Source organism: Exophiala mesophila, assembly GCF_000836275.1.
Source record: "Exophiala mesophila strain CBS 40295 unplaced genomic scaffold supercont1.2, whole genome shotgun sequence".
Taxonomy (NCBI): domain Eukaryota; kingdom Fungi; phylum Ascomycota; class Eurotiomycetes; order Chaetothyriales; family Herpotrichiellaceae; genus Exophiala; species Exophiala mesophila.
In genome coordinates, this window is record NW_015622505.1 from 4,188,440 (window position 1) to 4,209,113 (window position 20,674).

Sequence of the window (20,674 nt, forward strand, 5' to 3'; positions counted from 1 at the left end):
ACGCTGACATTCCCGTCCCATACTATCTATCACCCTCAGATGGATCTCGTGCGATGAGTATTGACCACAAAGTCGATGGATCTATTATCAAGGATTTACACTCTGTTGTGTCGCCTTAACACACTCCTTTCAACACACTTGCATACAGTATAGAACTCTCTACGGTCACCATAATACATACAGATTTCAAAGACGAAAAATTCAAATGTGACGAAGATGGGCCTTTAACAAGGCCATAAAATTGGCGTTCGTTTTACCTGGCTAGAAATACTAACGTCGAAGAATCAAGAAGTCTAAAATGTCTTGTAGAGATCTCCGGACTTGTAGGTTTGACGGGATGCTTTCGTTGCAAGCCCTATTCCCCACCATGTCCTTGATTCCTGGTTTGCATGTTCGTTTTTGAACTGCTGGGGTCATCTTCACGATTCCGATTTTCCCGGCAGTAGACCTGACCCGCAGATCACGATTGTATTGTGGTTATTAGGTATGTTATATTTCAGAACAACAAGAGAGACCTGCTCATGCGGATTGATGGTCAAGTCACCACGAGCCGCGCAACATTGGTCGACGCTTGCCTGGTCTGATAGAACTCCAAAGGTGTAAACAGAAAAGGTGGATTGCTGTTGAATCATCGTCGATTTGTGTGGAGAAGGTGTGTTTTGTTTGTGTCAAGGGTGTAGTGTCAAATGATAAACCGGACTAGAATGGAGGAGAGCAAGCCAACAGAGCAGAGCAGCGCGAGAGTCAAAACCATCCATCCTCCTCCCTCGGCAATGCGTCGTCGTAAACATGGGTATCATGCACTAATTCTCCTTTTTTCTATATTCGTGGCTCATTTGTTGGTTTGCGAGGTACTGTTATTGATGGTATTCTGGGTGCGGTATGGTGATGGCGGAGAATTATTATACTTTTGAAAGCGAAAACAGGTGGCACAAAACAGTTTTGTCGATCGACGGGTCATGCGGACGATGGTCCAGGAGGCGGTTCATCTGATGGTAGGACCGGGGGCCGATCTTGCCGCAAAGTTGGGCTTCGGTCGAGAGGCATGTCTCTAGTGACAGCAGGGATAGCCTGAGGAAGGTTCGATCTCAAGAGCAGTCTATCCGAAGGACTTGGGACAACATCAAGGCTGCGCTCGTTTCCAGAGTCATCGGGAGGAGATCTAGGTTGCGCAGGGAGTGATGACTCGTCATCGTCCTGCGGTCGCATCGACCTCCTGCCGCTCGAAACCTCATGTCCTGTCTCCAGCTGCAAGAATGGGGTGTGTGGCTGGGGAGAGGTAGTTGCGGCGAATTCTGAAAGCGATCCGGGAGTCTCTGATGGTCGGGCTTTTTTGGCTGGTCGCTTTTTACGTTCGTAGGTTTGTCCCGATGCAGCGAGCCTTCGATCGCGTTCTTCTGCTTCCTCTTTTGTCGGGCGGCCACGCTTCCGTCGACGCTCTGGCATTTGGTCTGGTGTATATGCACTGATTATGGTGAATGATTCGCCGTTGGTTGCGGGAGGTCGTGGAGAATTTGAAGTGCGCGGGGGACGAGGCTGGATTGCTCTTTGAGGAGCCGCGCGGATGTCATGATCGGAGGCTGCTCGCGTGGGAGTTGGATTCGCTCCCATTCTCATGTGGTGAAAGGGCGCGAAATGCCTAGGCGAGTGTAAGGAGCCGGTGGGTTGCATGGCAAGCTTGAGATCCTCGTAGGTATGGCGGCAAGCATTGAGCGAACGACCTGTCAACGTTAGTAGAGCGTTTGCGAGGGTGCTGACATGTCAATGTCTGCCCGATCGAACAGTCACAGGACATGCTAATGTGCACAATGCCAGATACGTACCTTCAGGAAGTGCAATGTCCTCCCATCTAGGTTGCAAGCCATTCTGTACAATTCCCTGCAGAAGATAGGCAGGAACGTCACGAACGGCGCCTTGAAGAATGTTGATCAGCAGGGTGATTTTCTCCGATTCTGTCCATGATTGTTGCAACAAGTTGGACATGGGGAAGGGTCGCCGAGTCGCGCGAATGGGCTGGGGGAAAAAGAGAGCTGCATGTGTCTCTCATCAAGCGCGAGAACGGGCGGCATGTGGAAGGCCGGAGCAAGTCATCGAGGTCCGATCAAGAGATGAATGATGCAGAATATAGGCAAGTAAATGGGTAAAGAAAAGCAGGCAGCTAAAAGAGAGTGTATAGCCTGGTCAGGTGAGAGAAGTCAGAGGCGTATGGAATGCAGAGAGTCTGTCGTCGGTTTGAAGGTCTGTTGGCTTGGTCGCGAGGCGCTTGGGTCAAACAGAGTCATTAGCCACGGGACAGCAATAGAAAGAACGAATAACAACGACAGTTGACGATGGCAAGAGCAGAGGCAGATGATCAGGGAGGCGCGGGTTGGCCAACACAACAGCTGCTGCTGCAGAACATACAACGGCGCGCTGTGAGTGGTGGGCATGTTGTCTTGATCGAGGGTGACCTGTGGTAGGGTTGGATGGTTTGGAAGGTTCCGTAGGAGCTGGCCGTGTGGTCCATCTCCATTTGGCAGCGTCAACAGCAGCACGGCCAGCGAGCGACCTCGAGGCCTGAACTGCATTGCTGAGCTGTTGTAGGTGCAACAACCAAAGCTATGCAAAGCTAGAGTGGGCTGGTGGAGGTTGGTCGCGGGAGGGTAGTGGTTGGAATGGAGCTGGACATGATGGAGGGGATCGTGAATGGTGGGAGATCTGGGAGATCCTGTCTCCTGCAGCAGGCGATTGTCTTTCAGGTTTAGCCGGGCTAGTCTTGGTCATGCTGGTTCATGCGAACAAGATTAGGGTAATTATAAACGCAGCAGCTCGCTCGTGATCCAGGCGACGGAGGCCCCGTTCCCCTGCATGTTGCCGCAAATTGAAATGCTCTAAGTTCCAACTTGTCGACCGGTGAAATGAGAAGAGCTCCGCGACTCTTGAGAGGTTTGCTGAACCTGTGTAACTAGCTCGTCGATATTGATGCTTTTGAAGGTTTTTTTGATAGAGAGAGTGGATTGCGCCATGGGAGATTGCTCCAATGGCGGCGCATCCCGCGTGAAGCCTGGCTGCTCGAATGGTAAGCCGCAATTGCGTGTTTGGGGCGAAGCCAGCCACCAAATGAGAAGACAAAAGTCGCCTAAGCTTCGTTAGCTGGGCGTGATCTCTCGCCTTTGCCCCCCATCCATGCAGCCATCTGAATCTCAATCACAACTGCCTACCTCCAGATCGTGTTCATGAATGGATGAAGAATACGGCCCTGTCGATGTCGATGTCGCAGCCTCGTCGGATCGTCTTTTATTGTATTCCAGACGTTTCAAACTCACAGATGATGTCTCGATGGAGATTCTGGCCTTTGGAAGAGATATGGCATTGTCTGTAAGGCCTGAAATTTTCTGCCGCGTGGGAGCTTCACGTGGAAGCAACGAGGGTCCCAAATCAGGAAGCCACGCGCTGCGCATGTGCACTCCCCGGAGCATCATCAGTTGCACTTGCCTTCCCCAGGTTGGGGGTCCTTTTTCTTCCTCACGAGACTTCAGCTTTTACCAACATCACACACATTTTTTGTCTTCCGCTGGCCAAGCGACTACACTCGCCTTCTTATATATTCGACCCCGACGCATTGACCGCCGTTTCCCGTTTGTCTCCAACTTTTGCCAATTCGCGCCAGCACATCAATGACGCTGTCTGGTAGTCTCGTGCAAAGCCACGTTGCCCCGTACAGACCCTTCATTCTAATGACTGCCGAAGCTAACAAAAATTTGCCTCACTTTGATCAATTCGTTCCCAAGTGTTCGCTAGAATGATCGATTCTTCATCTCGCATGAGAGTCACGTCATGTGTTGTCGCCATCTCGCTAGATGGATCTTCCCGGCCTTGAGGCGGATACAATCATAGTGTACCCTGGACTTACGAATTTGTTCATCTACAACCGAAGCCACACGTGGCATAAATCTAGTGGCTTGTACGCCGCCCAGCTTGCTCGCCGTCTCTTGAAACGAAAAGCAACAACTTCTGCGGTGGTTTCGGACTCGATCTCTGAAACTGAAAGGGGGTGATTGTGTTACGACTCGTGAGTTCTTGACACACTCAGTACTTCTGACGGTATCCAAGGGAGTAAAGCAAGTTTGCCCAGAAGCCAGATTTGATGAACTCAGAGCTAAGCGGAATATGTTGGACCATTTGAAGGGGCCACATGGGGTGAAGGTAAGTGGCGCGCAGACGTTGGTGGAACAAAGACGATGCTCCTAGTGGTGATGACGGCACATGGTGGGCAAATGTTCAGCATGAACAATACCATGGCTAGCTTGATCAATCCATCGTTTGATCACCCCGCCTGTTTGATGTGAGAATGTCTTTGTTGATTTCTCTGGCGCTCAGGAAAGATTGGAGGAGCACCACAAGCTGTACATGTGTACATGGTGCTCTACTATGCTTTCATTACCGGGTTTCGAGGCATTTCATACACCTTCATGCAGACTATCTGACGCAGATTCCTTTTTCCCAATCGTGTGATCTGTGATCGTGTAATTGTGTGTTGTTCGCAAAAACAAAACTCCAAAATTCTTCCCCTGGCATTTCTTCCCTTTCAATTGTCACGTGATCGTGATCGTGATGCGCCTGTAACCTGCGCACGCTGCTGCGCTATGGTAGTAAACAACAAGTATTGGGGATCGCCTCCATTCCGGAGGAACTTTCATTTTTGCGACACCCCCTGCCACTCAAAGATCTTGAACCACATTCCCGTGTCTTGTACGAGGAGACAAGTTCTCGTGGTGGGATCGTCATGTCCCAATCAACACCAGCCCAGCCGCTGGTCATAATGAACGCTGCGGGCAACAGACAACAAGTTCCACTCAGGGACTACCTCAACGCCAGAGTGGCGCCATTTCTTAAAAAGGCTATAACGGAAAGCCTAGGTGTCGAGTGAGTTTTATAAGCTTCATGAGCACCTCAGCGAGCCCGTGTTGCCTCTGACATCAGAGATTTTAGCTGACCTCTTTCTGCTCCAACAGGGCCGAATTCCCTCTGCAATGGCTGGGAGAATGCCTCATCCACCAATCGATACTCTACGAAGGCAACCCCGACGCTACAAACATCCGTGAACGATTCGCCTACAAATTTGAAGATCCAAAACCTCAAGAAAAGCAGCCATCACCTGCACCAGCTGAGGGCGAGCCTGTGCAGACAGATTCCGTGCAAAGCCAGCCAGAATCGATACATCCCGCTGTGGAGCCGTCATCAGACACCTCAAGGAACGAAGCAGCGCAAGCAGATCCTGCACCCTCGTCGTCTACAGTTCCTCCCATGCCCGAGTCCGGCCCCGGTCCTAACGAAGCCGTGGTGAATGGTATCACCAATGAAGAGGCACCTGCCAACACAAACGTACCCAAAGACGATGATACTGAAATGGGCGGCACGTCTTGAAGGCAACCAACATTGCCGCACTCCGGTGTCGCGACTTTCGCGGTTGAACCCCACCGTCAGGGGAAATGGCACAGTTGAGCAGCGGCTGGAGCTATGTCGAATAAGGATTGCATTATCACACTTACAACTGCAAAGCCGGAGTACATGCCCCAGAGATTTCATTCACGACCTTTCACGTATACGAAATCTAGAAGGCCCAGAGCTCGACTGATACGGCATCGAATGTCCTAACCAGCCTCTACACGTTTACCCAGCCAATTCGCAGGATTAGCTGCATAGCGCACATCTTCCTCCTCGCACCGCCATAACACGAATTGTTGTGCCTCAAGACATGTGCACATCCAGGCAAATGAAGGAATCCTCGTCGTGCTTAGACTGAAGCTCTGTTCAACAGTTCAAAGTCTCAAAGATCGAACTTCTACTGTAGAGCGATAGTGGTGGAGAAGTAGCGCGAGTTCACAAGCGGGGTGGAAAGAGGAACAGAGAGATGGCAGGGATCACTTCACAACCTAGATAATGGCAAGAAGTCGGAGGGTCCAAAGTCGTCAAATCAAGTTTGCCTTGTCACTCTTGTGTAGATCCTTGACATGATCTGATCGCTAGCTGCCACAAAGGTCAGTGTGTGAATTTGCGGATTTGATATCATTGTAGATTCGTGCAGCGAAGAAAAATCAGAAGTCCATTGAGATCATCGAAGAAAACGAGCTTGCGCCCGAATCCCTTCTGCAATCAAGAGGTACCAGAAAAAAAAGTATATGTGGTGTTCATCATGTGGGAAGATATTTGGGGATTTGCGGAAAGATGCTTGCTTACCTTGAGGAACCTGGCATTCTGTGACATGGCGGTATCCAGAAATACATCTTGCAAGTCGATCATAAAATAAGTGTAACTATACTCACCGAGCAGGTATTCATTCAGGCTGGTACAGTATAATTCTGCGTGTAAACATGACTTGTGAAGTGGAATTACCAGTGGAAGAGTTGCTGCTCACGGAAAAAGTTCTCTTGGAAGTCACAAGTCCAGAAGGCTCGAAGAATTATTAAAGGTGCCAAGAAAGGGGAAATCAGATGGTACCATTCTACTTCAGGAGAGAGATGACGCCGTTTTGCTAGCGAACTTCGAGGCCATATTATTTGTGTCACATTTGTCTCTGTCGCATTGAACTCTTAGGTACGGGGACCATTTCAAAAATCCTATACAATATCGGAGTCCAATAATCGACTGCAGATCCCTCAGGGCATAAAGCTCTAAAGCTGGATTGACGAACGGGCCTTGATTTAAAGCAGCGGCGAGATATGGTGGATCGAGCGCGTCTTGAAGGCCACATACTCCGCTCTTATGCCAAGATTTTCTCTCTTGGCACACAACCTGCGACCATGAGTGCGGATGTTGAGCAACTTTCTCTTCGAAGACTGCATCGCTTCATCGACAACCACACACTTCCTGACAACCACTCAGAACCGGAGCCATGGGTCGTCTTCACAGCAAAGGAAAGGGTATCAGCGCCTCGGCCATCCCATATTCGCGAACAGTGCCCACGTGGTTCAAGAGCACCCCCGAGACCGTCGAGGAGAACATCTGCAAACTCGCCAGAAAGGGTGCAACTCCCTCGCAGATTGGTGTTGTCCTCCGTGATAGCCATGGTGTCGCCCAGGTCAAGGTCGTTACTGGTATGAAAAACTCTGCATAAGTCCGACATCTTCAAAGTACTGACTGGTCGCCCAGGTAACAAGATTCTGAGAATCCTCAAATCCAACGGTATGCATCCAATCGATTTCATTACAACATGAATGGTCCGAGGAAGATGAGCTTTGTGCTCCAATACCCATTCATCTAGCCAGATTCGTCCATTGGGAATCATCTCGGCACAGCCTCTGAATTGGTCCATGTGACTGACAGAGTGACATAGGACTTGCACCCGAAATCCCAGAAGATCTCTACATGTTGATCAAGAAGGTCAGTTATATTGACGTTCCATATTTCCATATTTCTGGTCGCTGACCGGTCATGCAGGCTGTCGCTGTCCGAAAGCATCTCGAGCGCAACCGAAAGGACAAGGACTCCAAGTTCCGCCTCATTCTCATCGAATCCAGAATCCACCGCCTTAGCAGATACTACAAGACCGTCGGTGTTCTGCAGCCCAACTGGAAATACGAGAGCGCCACTGCCAGCACCTTGGTCGCATAAACCATTCGCGTCCAAAGGCTCCAATCACGTGAATATGGTTCAGGAAAACTTCAAGATTATCACAGGACATGTTTGAGAGATCAACATGACTCTTGAATCTCAATCGAGGCATCCCGCCACGTTGAAGTGACAAGAAGGGCGGGCAGGCCTACATTAGGCGCTTGCAAGCGGATCTCATTTTAGTCGATGAAAAGAAAAGATGAAGATTCATCTTGAATCAGAATACTCCTGGTTCTCAGATTTAGCATGCCAATCAATTCTGCGCAAGGCATTTTTCCCCTCGGCCTAGATAGTTGCATTGGTGTCGATCATTCTTTTCCTCCTCCTTACCTCCCCTTGCTTCTCCCCTCGTGTGAGACCTCACCTCGTCCTCGACCACATCCGGGAACTCTTCTCTGGTCAGTCCTCAGCACACCGAGACAATTTAAGATGCGCTCATCCACATATGCTTGGACATGTTCACATATTTACCTGGTAGCAGTAGACCTTGTTACTTACGCATACCACCCTACCACTCGAGCACATTACTCCGCTACAAGACGATATCCTAGGTCTTCAAATTCTCATCCTGATACTTTTATAGTCAACAATCGGGAGTAGTTAGAAATGGACTCTCTTTTGAGATCCAGGATCCACCATCGTACGATAATCACAACATGGAAGGAAGCGACAAGTTGGACACTCATTTTGATTCTGATTATTTTTATTATAATGCTTCTTTTAATGGGGCTAGCTGGTTCGGGATCAGATTCCTTATGAAATGCAGCACATGTTCTCAAACCCCCGACCCAGATTGGGTACCGCCACCCGGTGATCAACGACACGGTTAGTTCCATGTGTTCATGGCTACTAGGATTTTGAAGGGATCCATAGCAGCTATGCGTGCAGGATCTTGTCGGTCAAGGCAACATCAAGCTCAAAAAAGGCTTGGACCTCATCGTTACCGGGACGCCCCAAGGCTTCAGCAGCCGTCAGGATTTTATCGAGACCGATGTGATCGACCTCAGTCTTGACAAGCTGGTCTACCTTGTCATGGTCTTCCCGATTTCGGTTCAACGCTCCCCAAGCACCCCTAGGATGATCTGCCTTCTGCAGCTTGATTGCAGGCAAGTGCAGGTTGAACGACAGCTTCTCAATGCCAGTGACATGCATTGTCTGTGGATCAACTCGTGCGATGTGCCATGGGCCAGGGATTGACTTGGCGTGCTGCAGCAATTCATGCCGAGAGTCGAAGAAAACAACATCGTGTTTTCCTTGACATTGGTCGTCCTCCGAAAGCTCCGGATGGGTGTATCTATCTTGACGAGTCCACTGATAGCTGTTGTTCGGGTCCATGGAACTACGAGAGAGCTGCGCGTGCTTCTCTACAGTCTTATGGAGGTCTCGGAGCTGTGCGACCTCAAGATGGTGCTTTGATGCAGCGCAGATGACATCTTCAAAGCTGGTCCAGCATTGCTGGAACTCAGACGAGAACCGTGACAGATGTGCTGTCATGCTGGCCTGGGTGGCCGACCCCCATGCGTCGCCGGAATACCCACAAAAGATCAAGCTCTGCATGACATTGCCAATGCCGATCCAATCTCTGTAAATGTCTTCGGCCTCGAAAGGATCCTCGACAACAGGCCCATTATCGCGCCCCAAGTTCTGAAGGGGAGTAGCCAATCCGAAGTCTCCTACATAGAAGTCGGGGAGTGGGGAATCTTCTTGATCAAAGTTCAAGAAGATGTTGTGTGCGTGCAGGTCCTTGTGAACCAACGGGGTGGGCTCATGGTGCAAGGCCTCAACTACTTCAAGCAATTGATCCATCATTCGCCACAGCAGGACCTCGCATGGCATGACCTTCGCCGTTTTTAGCACGTGTACGAAGCGTCCAACAGTACCCCCATTGCAATACTGAGTGACAAGTGAGAGAGATTTGAAGTCCTGGTGGTCCTTGTGACCCTCAGGCAAAACAGCAAATTGCTCCCACGAGCGGAGGTCAGGGATCCGCTGATGCTTCTTATGAAGTGACACATCAGGCTTGTCGACCCCTCCGTTGGCTCTGTTGTTAGGGTTGGTCGGCCTGGTCTTCTTTCGCACATAGTCCTTCTTGTTGTCAATTGAACGTACAATCATGGTAGAAGCTTGGATACCCTTACCTAAGGCCTGGCAGAACAAGTAGCCATTGTGCTCGGGAAAGATAATAGCAAACTTGTTAGAAGACATTGCCACAATCGCGGAGGATTTCGCCTCTTGCATATACAGGTTCAGTTGTCCTCGTTCTGTGTGTCGACTTCCGAAATCGCTCTCACGATTGTGATCGATTGTTCCATAAGTCGACGATATGATGTGGTTGTGATGAAGAATTTGAGATCAGATCATGATAAATACAAGCCATATTAAAGTAAAATATGAACTGATCCTCGCGACATGTTGCTTGGTGGGTTTCACAATGAAGTTTTGTCGTGAGACTTAGAGCCGGTAACAAGAACTTTTGAGTAAAAGAATATCGCAGGCCATGGTGAACCGGCATAGAATGCAATGCGGAGGCAATCTATTGTATACTGATGTCTGTTTCTTTCACTGAGAGCGTCAGACAAAGTAGGAGAATACAAGTCTTTCTGTGTATTTCTGAACAAAGGTGGCTGAGCCGTCAAAGGGTTCGGCGTGGATAAAGAGGAACGTCGAGAAATGATCAAAGGTCATTCGCTGCGTATGTATATAAATATAATCATCGCGTAGCCGTGCACAGTTTCAGTCGAGGAGGACCTACCAACAGCGCAAAGTGCCACGGCTCACCGGCTTGAGGACCCATGCCGGTGGACTGCTGAGATCTCTAAACAAACCCGAGTGGTCGCAATCCAGAAGATGAGATCAATGAGGGTTAAAACCTCGCTTCGAGCTGATCCTAATGCGATGAGGGCCATCAGGGGCACCAAGGAAGCGGACTCTTCGTCTCACCTTGCCCCAAGTCCCAACCCAACATGTGCGCTATGCTATAATGCGTGGGGTATCGTGAATCATATGGTAGATAAGCCTCGTAGATGCCGCTGGAAAACAATTGATGTGCAGAACCAAGGCCGAGAGAGCCTACTTATCCTCCTTGACTAGTGCCGCCCGATTGCTGTAGTGCGAAGACCTGCTTGCGCAACTCAAGCCAAAAATCCTTGCCATTTGCCATTGTTCCAGCTGTAGAAAAGTCAGCTACTGGTCCTGCTATGCGAGCAAAACGGAGCGGCGCACCCTTGGTTCCCCATGGACTTTCGGATCTTCCTGGCTGGGGCTTAGCCTCTGGTTTGTAGACTGGAGCGTTTGCATCGAAGCCTTGCTTCAAAGCAGCATCGACAGCACCGGCATCTGAACCTGGAATGGCTGGGCCCTCATCAAATGAAGATGTCGCCTGCGACGAAGAACCGTTCCGAGAATTGTCTGTTGACCGGCTCATGACTGGTGCCCCTGCTTTTCCACCTCTTCTTGACTGTGTTGCGCTTGTTGCTACATCTTTGGGGGTCACACTTTGGCGGGACTGGTTGCTTGGTCTTATGTCATTTCCTCGGCGGCTACTGCGAGAACTGCGCACCAGAAGGAGCCTTTTGTCAGTACGGACTGGTGGTGAAGGACGTCCGACAGGTGGAGAAGGACTTACTCTTCGACTGCGGCACTCATGAAGGAAACCTTTTGATACAAGGACAATAGATAGGAAAATGAATGTCAGGGTTGAATCTTTGATGCAAGATGACAATGACTCTCAAGAGATGCTATTTCAGCAAAAGCATTGAGACGCCAAGGCTAGATGAACACTAGCGTGGCATCTGCACGCGGATTCGTGGAGGGAGTGCTAGTGCAATTGACCGTCACTAAATACATGCTACCTTGCCAATTAAACTGTCTCTAAGAGCAGCTGGTGGTGCTCGCGGGACACTAGCCCGCTCCCGCTTACTAAAGAGTGGCAATCGCGAACAAAAGCCAGGACTGCGCTTAACTACATTGGGACATGTTCTCGTCGTTGTTGCAACTACACTTGAGTCGATGTTCACGCAGTTCCAGCGCCTGACACCTCAATTTCGTGGTCCGACACTTATCTCATATTCTGTCGAGCCTCGTGTGTTTATCCAAATCATTGATAGACGGGCTGAATGGCATCCCACACCCATGAACCCGATCCTATGCCTACCCTGGTACTCCTAATCCTTTGGTGACCTATCATCCAGCGCGTTCTCCCACTTTCAGAGTGACAAGATGGGCCCTCTAAGAAACGCGCAAGCAAGGACGCGTCCGCGCAGAGATGCTGCCAGACCCTCTTCCGTGTTCCTCGATTCTGATCTTGACGAGTTGGCCGACTTTCACGATGTCGAACCCCCTGCCAAACGAATTCGAACGGTGCGAAGAGTACAAGACTCTCCCAAGTGGACTCCTGGTGGCCGAGGGGAAGATGGAAGGCATGCAGAAAATGAGCGCACCAGAACACCCCGTGCCAACATCGAATTCACAACTCCACGCAGTCGACGTGTGAGAACAGATCGAAGAAGAACAACGGGCACAGGTGCCAGAACGTCCGCGAGGAGTACAACCCGTGGTGGAACACGGCCTCGTTACAGCACAGCTGCGGCTGCTTCCGCCGCTGTCACGCATGGTGACGGCTACAAACCTAGAGAGGAGAGAGGGTGGGAGGAGTTTCACCCTGATCTAGATCTAGAAGCAGATTTCGCAGTCATTCCTTCCGAGGACGTGGACGGTACGAACAAGACGTCAATAGACAATGGCCTTGGCTCTGAAGCTGTGTCGGTGTCGAGTCAACCCCAAGTCGCTCCAATCGCTACACCTCCTCGCAGGAAGGCTGGAAGGCCCGTCCGCAACCCAAATGCTATGGTACACGCCCTTCTCACACCGGAGGCCCCTAAATATGTTCCGCCGCCTGGACCCAACCCTAGGGAGCGTCTGACGCTACCGAAGCCTTCATACAGAAGCCTGGATGCATTTTTGACCTATGAACAAGGCGAAACCGCGCAGATGGATTTTGTGGACAAATCTATGGCCAATGTTGGATACCAAGAAAGCGAAATCTTCACACGACCGGAACGGACACACATCAGACAAACAGAAGGATCCGCCGAAGAAGATCTCGACCTCAGCCCGGACCTCATCACTAACGGTGAGAATTCGGCAATCGGGAGCAGCGGTGTTGGTCGTGTTGAGTATGACATGGACGAGCAAGATGTGAAGTGGTTGGATAATTTCAACAAAGGCCGTTCTAGAGACGGAATCCAAATCATCAAACCCGCGATTTTTGAGATCACCATGACCAAGATCGAGAAGGAATGGCATGCGCTCGAAAAGAGAATTCCCAAGCCCAACCCAAAGGCACCGCAAACGCAGCGTCCCCGCTCCAGCTCTGCCGCAGCTGTTAATGGAGAGCCTGCTGGTGAAGAGCCTGACAGCAAATGCGCCATCTGTGACGACGGTGACTGCGAGAATGCCAACGCTATTGTCTTCTGCGATGGTTGTGACCTTGCAGTTCATCAAGAGTGTTATGGCGTGCCTTACATTCCAGAGGGGCAGTGGTTGTGCCGCAAATGTCAATTGGTGGGCAATTCGCGACCAAGCTGTATATTCTGCCCCAACGAGGGAGGCGCTTTCAAACAAACCAATAACTCCAAATGGGCACACTTGTTCTGTGCGACATGGATACCTGAAGTTACTATTGGGAACCCTTCGCTGATGGAGCCAATAACTGATGTCGAGAAAGTACCGTCGAGCCGATGGCGGCTCACGTGCTATATATGCAAGCAAGGGATGGGTGCGTCTATCCAATGTAGTGACGGCCGATGTTACGAAGCATTCCACCTCACATGCGCTCGGCAAGGTGGTCTTTACCTGAAGATGAAGACTGGCGGAGGTTCGAACACCTTGATGGACCCATCGCATCTGAGGGCATACTGCCATCGCCACACGCCATCAGATTGGAAGCAAGAACACAACACTGACCGGGCCTTTGAAGAGGCTACCAAGTACTTCAAAGAACACTTCCGTGGCCAGATTTGGGCTGACAGCCGGGCCTCGGCGCTCGCTATCAACGATGTGTCAGAAATTCCTGCTGCAGACAAAGGCCCTCAGAAGATAATCCTGACCAACAAAAAGGGTCAGAAGCCGAAAACAATCTGGCGACTTCCTTCGGGCGCTCCAGTAATACCAGAAGTCATCCTCAAATCGATCGAAGAGTCGTTGGTCCGTTTCACCGTGCAAAAGAAGAAAGAGTACGTATCGGAAGTGTGCAAATACTGGACCTTGAAAAGAGAGGCACGCAGAGGCGCTGCTTTACTCAAACGTTTGCAGCTGCAAATGGACACATTCAGCTCCTTTGAAGTCACTCGTCGCGACTACAAAGCGCAAGGTGCAGCTGGTCGGGCGAGGCTAGAGCGACGGATTGAGTTTGCCGAAAAGCTGGCAAAGGACATGGAGAGGCTTGTGCAATTATGTGCGCTGGTAAAGGAGCGTGAAGAAATGAAGTGGAAGGATGCTCTTCTCCTCAAAGATGTCATCGACACTGTCTACTTTCCCGTGCCCCATCTACTGGAGCCGATCATCGAGAAAGCGCTCAAGTAAGTTCAGCTTTCAGTATATACGGTTTTGTTGTTGACATAGCCACAGATTTGATAAGGGGCTTTTCCGTGAGGGTCTTCTCCGCCTCCGCTCACTAGTGCTCCAGAAGCAGCATCTATCAGTGGCAAGCTTTTCCAGCGAAATGGTACAGGTCATCAATGCTCAGTTCGGCAACAGTGCATCCAGCATAGCCGAACTGATAACACTGGTCAGTGGCCGTGCTGAAGACATGAAACCGGAGGAAAGAGACCGCCGCACTTTGGCGCGTCGCATAGTCAAAGCTATCGAACCGCTGATCGAAGATGCGGCACGCAAGGAGGCTGAGTTGAATGGGCGGCCATTTGCACAACAGATGCGCGAGATGGACGAAGCCTTGATTTCACGCCGAGGCTCGTTGCCTGAATTCCTGACGATGCCGACCATGGACACTGTGGAGGCAAAACACGAAAACGGGATTGCGAGCCCTGCTGACGGGGATATCGAGATGGGCGAATCAATGGTTGTCGTGGGTGACGTGGCATCTAGCTTGCCGGTCCCAACTTTACTGGATGCAAACCCTGGGAAACCACTTGGAATCAAACATGACAATGTGGTCGCTGAGCATGGCCTTCTTTCCGTCAACACTCCACCGGCATCGACTAATGGCTTCAAGGCAGAACAACACGCTGAAGATATGGCCATGCAAAGGCAACCGTTGGAGCCCCCCACACCACCTATGAGTCTGGAAGGTCATGTCCAGACACTGCCCAGCCAGGGAGGCATTCCGTGGTATGTGGCTCAATTCGATCCGGAAGGAATCACGGTGTTTGAAGAACGCTGGACAGGACCGGACATACTTCGTGACATGAGCGAGGAACTTAGTGAGATGGACGAAGAAGAACTTGAAGGTCTAGGCCCGAGCGATGATATGTCCGATGGGGCCAACAGTACAATTGTGGTGGAGGATGGTCACTTTTACAACGCTAACTCAAGCACGAAGAAGGCTGGTCGACGGGGAGCCAGGAGAGGAAAGCCCTCGACTGATTGGGGTACGCGATCATTCCGAACACGACGGTGAGTCGGTTTCGTTGGGTTACACGGGTGTATTCTTGATTAGCATGCCTGTAGTCTTGGGACGAGACAAGCTCATCGATCAGTCGGATCCACTCAAGACAGGGCCAATGAAGCTGAAGTTGTTGTTTGATGTCCGAACTGTTAGAGCCTGATAACTTGGGCGTAGGTACTACGAAGTACAGTAATATGCATCACTCCTGTGCCTTTAGCACCCCTGGTTATGAGGGGTCCGTTGGCATGGAGCCCGGAATCTGTTCTGGATGAGAATAGCAACGGATCAGAATGCCCAGGATATGTTCCAAGCCAGAGGAGGTGTGACGGCAGTAATCACGAAGGGGTGCTGGTGTTTGAGGCCGATTTTCCCCTGATTCTGACAGATCCGTGGCTTACACTATCCCCATGGAGCTGGAAGTGTCAGCCTTGGCAACATCCTGGTTCACATGTAGCTATCGAGCTTGATTTTACTGTGACCTATACAAAATAGAAGTATGAACCTCTCGTATGTGTGAACGAAATGGAACCCCAGGTACAAAGGAATAACAGTATTGTGTTGGCTACTTAATGTATATCTCCAAGGTGATACTCGACTCGTCAGCATCCAAGACACGTCAAAGATGGTATTGTGGATGGCATTTGCAATCGAGACTAGCGCGCATTTCTCCTCACTCGCCAAGCATTTGGCAGGCGAAGGAAGGCACCAAATCCTCCACTAGTACGTACTAGCGTGAAAGCATTAGCCACTCATCTGGCCTTTGGGATTCCGAGTTTCAATTGTTTTAAACTCAACAGGCAAGGCGCGCCTTGCTCTTTCCTCTTTTTCTGCCTAGTGTCGCCCACTCCCTCTGAATCTTTTGCCTTTCTTCTCTTCCATCGCCACCGCAGCTTCATCACTACCACTTTCATCATCATCATCTGGAACCTATCCACTTCTTGGATTGTGTTTCATTCAACCCATCTTCGCTCCCGCATCTTCTTTCTTTCCATCTGCAAGCAATCTTATCGGTGATTGCCTAGATCTTGCCTGCTCAAAGTCTTCACTCCTTCGCCATCATATCATCTACTTGAAATCTCATCACAATGGCCGATTTTGAAGATTCTGCTGCTCGCTATGAGGGTAAGTCTATCGCCCTTTGCCTTCAAATGCTTGGTATCTAACGTGAGTCCTATAGATGACCGTGGCTACGAGAGACGGGATAGATCTGCGTCCCCTCGTGGTGACCGCGAAGAACGCAACCGCAGCCGTTCACCAAACGGCAGAGATCGACCGTATGTTTTCGAACTTCAATGAAGCTGTCCAGCCATATCTCTGACTCCATTACCAGCCCTCAGCCCCCCGTCGATAGCAGAATGAAGTTGGATGATGAAGAGGGTGCGACCAACACTGGGTCCAACCTTTTCGTGACTGGCATCCACCCTCGCCTCACCGAGGCTGACGTCTCTCGTCTCTTTGAAAAGTATGGTGAGGTCGAGAACTGTTCCATCATGTTGGATCCTCATACCAAGGAATCACGCGGGTTTGGCTTCGTCAAAATGGTCACCACAGAGCAAGCTGAGGCTGCCAAGGAAGGTCTCCAAGGCGAGGTTATTGAAGGTCGAACCTTGAGCATTGAAAAGGCTCGCCGAGCTCGCCCTCGTACTCCCACTCCTGGCAAATACTTCGGTCCTCCTAAACGTGGTATGTACTGTTTCTGTTTTCAGGTCCCTTTCTAACACGACACAGGTGATTTCCGTGGTCCTCCCCGCGGAGGTGGTTATCGTGATCGCTATGATGATCGACGGGGTGGTTATCCTCCTCGCCGTGAAGAGTATCGCGGCGGCTCCCGCTTCGACGATAACGATCGACGAGGCTACGGTGGCGGCGGCCGAAGAGATCGTGACGATGGCTACGGTGGCCGTGGGATCGATCGCTACGAAAGCAGACGTGAAGATGGCTATGGTGCTCCTCGCGGGGACCGTCGTGGCTATCAAGACCGGGGTCAGGACCGTGGTGAAGATCGTGGCTACGGAGCACCTCGTGATGAGCCTCCTCGCGATTATGGCGGTCATCGCGAGTACTCACGGGAAGATCGTTACGGTGGCAGGTAAGCTGGTTGACTCTAGGGCTCTATTCGCAAACTCTTTTGCGCACGAACAAGGCAAATGCAACCCTCGGATGACGTTGTTGTCGATTCTTTCACTTGTATCGCCGTCTCGCACTCCTCGGTTGTGGCGTCTACAAAAGCATCACTGGTATGACGAGTCGGAAGGGTCATGGTCCATTTATTTTTCTTTTCGGCGCAGCAGAAATCGATTTCGTGGTTAAGCAACAAAGTCCCATGGGGAATGCCAAGCATTGCTCATGATTGACGGCAAAATGTACTACAACGGGTGCGGCTGGGACTACTTTCTGATGCTCGACTCTGAATCATCTTAAGGCCATTACGGCAGACAACATACTTTCATTCCGCGCCTGACTTGCCTTCATCCAGCCTCGATAGTTGGCCTTCTGTCGCACAACCCCCGCATCAGCTTCGATTCAGATACTTGCTTTCCGCTCTTTGCAGTCGAGACATCAAACAATGACGCGCCGTACACACCATTTGTCTTTGACGCCAGTAGTCCGCCCGCAATCCACTAAAATTCTTCGCCGGCAATCATTGTCGCCAGCTCACGTCAACGCTGTTTTATCCGCAAGAAAGATATGTACACCCGCACGGACCCTACTACCGATACCCACCATTTTGGCATGTAAAGCTCCTCGAACAATGTTGCGATCCTGATCCCAGGTACGTATAAAACCTGTCTTTGCTGGAGCACTGACCCGCAGGCCATCTGACAACGTTCAACCGCATGCCCAAGTGCGGATTTTGTACCCTCTTGTTCGCCGATTTACCTTGAAAACAGTGCCTTTCGATATTGATTAATAGGAACCTTACGAACACGGTTCATCATTCTTTGGGGCCAAGATGCTGAGCAAACAACAAAGTCATTTCGACCTGGTGACTGTGGTGTGACGCGGGCATGATTGCTCAACCTGGCACTGTGGGAGTCTTCTTGCTCTTTGGCACATGTTAGACCATTCTTGATGATGCACCCAAGGCATTGCCTTGCTCTCTTGGTAGGTTGGATATTGTTGCTTGCGTGACCGCTTCTGCAACTCGCCATCACGTGTGATTGACGTCTGGAAGCCGGTTGAGACCGACATCGGGGCAGTCCGTATCGGACGGAATCGGATATTGTCACAAACGTGACAGCAGCAAGGTGGAAGATTACTGTGAGTGTGGCCTTGTCTTTAATTGGCGATACTGCCGGCGATGGACGGACACATGCATAAAGAAATAGTCTAGATCTCGACTTGAATCTATTTTTGTTCACATGAGAACACTCCTTACCTTACGCTATGGTGAGAGTTACTTGACAAGCCTGATGACTCGGCAATGGCACCGGGATGCTCCGCAGGTAACCTGTTGATGCTCTGTATAACAGGTGCTGTCACCAGGTTGCTCATCCTAATTCGGCTCTGGCATGACTGGCAAGACGCAATAGTCAGGCAATAGTGGCATGCAATGCATAATGATCGAGCCTATCACCATTTCCAATAGTGAGAGTTGAAGCGGCACGAGTGGCCGAGAATGCCTGTCGACGAGGTAGGCACATACGATGGCAACGTTGCCTTTCTCAGAATTCAATATCACACAGGGCAGCACTGCATGGACGGTGTGCCCTTTTGAACCTGGCCAAGATCATTGGTTCGATGAGGTCGTGGTCCAGCAAGTCACAGAGGATGAGCGCCAGGGTCGCAGCCTTGATTGGTCGACAGGGTGACAAATGGGTTAGTGCTGGTCTAATGGCAGCCAATGAGCAGCCTCACAGCAACCGGTTGGTCCCTTCGATGGGAAGGAGGTGTTTCAAGATATATCTACCCGCCCGGTCAACCTTTTCTGCGGCCTCACACTCATGTTCCTTTCCATTTTCAATCATCAATTGTTCGCTCTGTTCATACTCCTTGCCTACGTCTGTTATCCTTGCTCCTTGCGTACCGTGTGGCTGGCCCACAGATTCTATTTTTGCAATCTATCGTGTGCTATTCTTATCACTCCCCGCACTTCCAGATCGTCTGTTGAACAGGGTATCATCTCTGATATATTAAACACCACGAAAACGTCCTTGGATTCTGGTCTTGGACACTTCATATCATCACCTCTCAACAACATTCCAAGAATCATTGAGCAAACAAAGGTAGCAACTACCCAGCCATTGACGTATCATCGTCCATCATTATCATCACCATCATCATCAACTCATCAACCCAACCTCATCACAATGCTCGCTTCCAGAGTCGCAAAGCCTAAGCTTTCGTTGAGCATCTCAACAAGCACAGTTCAAGCCACACGGCCGAGTCTGACGATCAAATCCCCATTGACATTGACCCCACTTCGGTCACCATCGTCACCTATGCCAGCCTCACCAACACCTACAAGCCCCACTGCCCGCAACACAAGGCTGAACCGAAATGGTTTCTACTCAACGATGCAACAGCCAACATATGCATACACCAACACCAGCTCCTCAAGAAGCATTCTGAAGAGGTCTTCGTCATCCTCGTCGTCGTCGTCATCATCAAATTCATTATGCCAATCGCCTGCTTCATCTGAAGCTTCGACGTCACCGAGCTCAATCACTTCAATATCTTCTCGGAGACAATTGTCCTTCACAGAGTCACCTATCGTGTACACGGTGACACCAATTGAAGAACCGGATTATTATGGCACACATCAAAGAATGTCCAGGGATGAACGGAGATGGCTCCGCAGATGATGTTGACCCAAAAGGTTTTTTACGAGGCCAATGATTCAAGATTCCAGGCTTGGGTTTTATGATATATATGATGGAGATTGAACCATTATGATCAGACACATCCTTGCGATTGATGTCCTGCATTCCACAAATGCGTGCACAGAAATACTATGTCATGACATGTGCTCTATTCCAATGTGAGATGATCTTGTAACTTGCTACAATTGTGACAATGTCTCTGTTCTCGACACCTGTGCTCAAGGGACGGTGATGTTGTATGAACCGCATAATACCCTTCAAGCTCCGTGAAACCTTCGCGACAAACTGGGGGTAATGGAGCAAGACCAGGAGACTTGACAGTTCATTGTGCTAAACAGATGGAAGGGCAAAGTGTGCAGGTTTGAGGTGAATCGCCTTGAAAGAAGCAGGGACCCTGCCCATGTCAGGGCGAGGATGGCAATGATGCAATTTCAAACAGACCGGCCACCTCGAATCCTCTACACTTCGGCAAGTAGCCAACCTCAATGCTCTTCTCACCAGATGCAGGCATAATTCAAGACTTAGCAAGACTTTCTCAGACTAAAATGGTAGAATATGCAGCCGAGCCGAGAGATGCTAAATCGCCGAATCAATGACGGGGTTATGCAACGCGCCATAAGCTATAATTAGAGCC

General features: G+C 50.3%; 7 protein-coding genes across 8 annotated transcripts; 4 read left to right on the forward strand and 3 right to left on the reverse strand.

The window, feature by feature from the left end:
• Window positions 1–206: 206 nt before the first annotated feature.
• Window positions 207–2,505, reverse strand: PV10_03278 (uncharacterized protein). The gene is made up of 2 exons (XM_016367708.1): window positions 1,824–2,505; window positions 207–1,721 (listed from the first exon to the last, which is right to left on the reverse strand). The coding sequence occupies exons 1-2, from the start codon at window positions 1,981–1,983 to the stop codon at window positions 958–960; spliced, it is 924 nt and encodes a 307-aa protein (XP_016227226.1). The 5' UTR covers window positions 1,984–2,505; the 3' UTR covers window positions 207–957.
• Window positions 2,506–4,699: 2,194 nt separating this feature from the next.
• Window positions 4,700–6,099, forward strand: PV10_03279 (uncharacterized protein). Its single transcript, XM_016367709.1, has 2 exons — window positions 4,700–4,905; window positions 4,995–6,099. The coding sequence occupies exons 1-2, from the start codon at window positions 4,766–4,768 to the stop codon at window positions 5,404–5,406; spliced, it is 552 nt and encodes a 183-aa protein (XP_016227227.1). The 5' UTR covers window positions 4,700–4,765; the 3' UTR covers window positions 5,407–6,099.
• Window positions 6,100–6,817: 718 nt separating this feature from the next.
• Window positions 6,818–7,935, forward strand: PV10_03280 (40S ribosomal protein S13). Its single transcript, XM_016367710.1, has 4 exons — window positions 6,818–7,076; window positions 7,132–7,164; window positions 7,316–7,362; window positions 7,420–7,935. Exons 1-4 carry the CDS (start codon window positions 6,875–6,877, stop codon window positions 7,591–7,593), a joined length of 456 nt encoding a protein of 151 aa, XP_016227228.1. The 5' UTR covers window positions 6,818–6,874; the 3' UTR covers window positions 7,594–7,935.
• A 522-nt stretch (window positions 7,936–8,457) lies between these two features.
• On the reverse strand, window positions 8,458–9,941 carry PV10_03281 (uncharacterized protein). The gene is made up of 2 exons (XM_016367711.1): window positions 9,732–9,941; window positions 8,458–9,678 (listed from the first exon to the last, which is right to left on the reverse strand). The coding sequence occupies exon 2, from the start codon at window positions 9,427–9,429 to the stop codon at window positions 8,470–8,472; it is 960 nt and encodes a 319-aa protein (XP_016227229.1). The 5' UTR covers window positions 9,430–9,678; window positions 9,732–9,941; the 3' UTR covers window positions 8,458–8,469.
• A 102-nt stretch (window positions 9,942–10,043) lies between these two features.
• Window positions 10,044–11,295, reverse strand: PV10_03282. Of its 2 annotated transcripts, XM_016367713.1 has the most exons (4): window positions 11,219–11,295; window positions 10,816–11,144; window positions 10,346–10,761; window positions 10,044–10,281 (listed from the first exon to the last, which is right to left on the reverse strand). In XM_016367713.1, the coding sequence occupies exons 1-3, from the start codon at window positions 11,236–11,238 to the stop codon at window positions 10,667–10,669; spliced, it is 444 nt and encodes a 147-aa protein (XP_016227231.1). In that variant the 5' UTR covers window positions 11,239–11,295; the 3' UTR covers window positions 10,044–10,281; window positions 10,346–10,666. The 2 variants fall into 2 exon arrangements, with proteins under 2 accessions (XP_016227231.1, XP_016227230.1); XM_016367712.1 differs by having other exon boundaries at window positions 10,044–10,761.
• Window positions 11,296–11,603: 308 nt separating this feature from the next.
• PV10_03283 (uncharacterized protein) lies at window positions 11,604–15,487 on the forward strand. The gene is made up of 2 exons (XM_016367714.1): window positions 11,604–14,171; window positions 14,221–15,487. The coding sequence occupies exons 1-2, from the start codon at window positions 11,812–11,814 to the stop codon at window positions 15,227–15,229; spliced, it is 3,369 nt and encodes a 1,122-aa protein (XP_016227232.1). The 5' UTR covers window positions 11,604–11,811; the 3' UTR covers window positions 15,230–15,487.
• Window positions 15,488–16,061: 574 nt separating this feature from the next.
• Window positions 16,062–18,524, forward strand: PV10_03284 (uncharacterized protein). Its single transcript, XM_016367715.1, has 4 exons — window positions 16,062–16,339; window positions 16,395–16,491; window positions 16,548–16,900; window positions 16,946–18,524. The coding sequence occupies exons 1-4, from the start codon at window positions 16,303–16,305 to the stop codon at window positions 17,308–17,310; spliced, it is 852 nt and encodes a 283-aa protein (XP_016227233.1). The 5' UTR covers window positions 16,062–16,302; the 3' UTR covers window positions 17,311–18,524.
• Window positions 18,525–20,674: the final 2,150 nt, after the last annotated feature.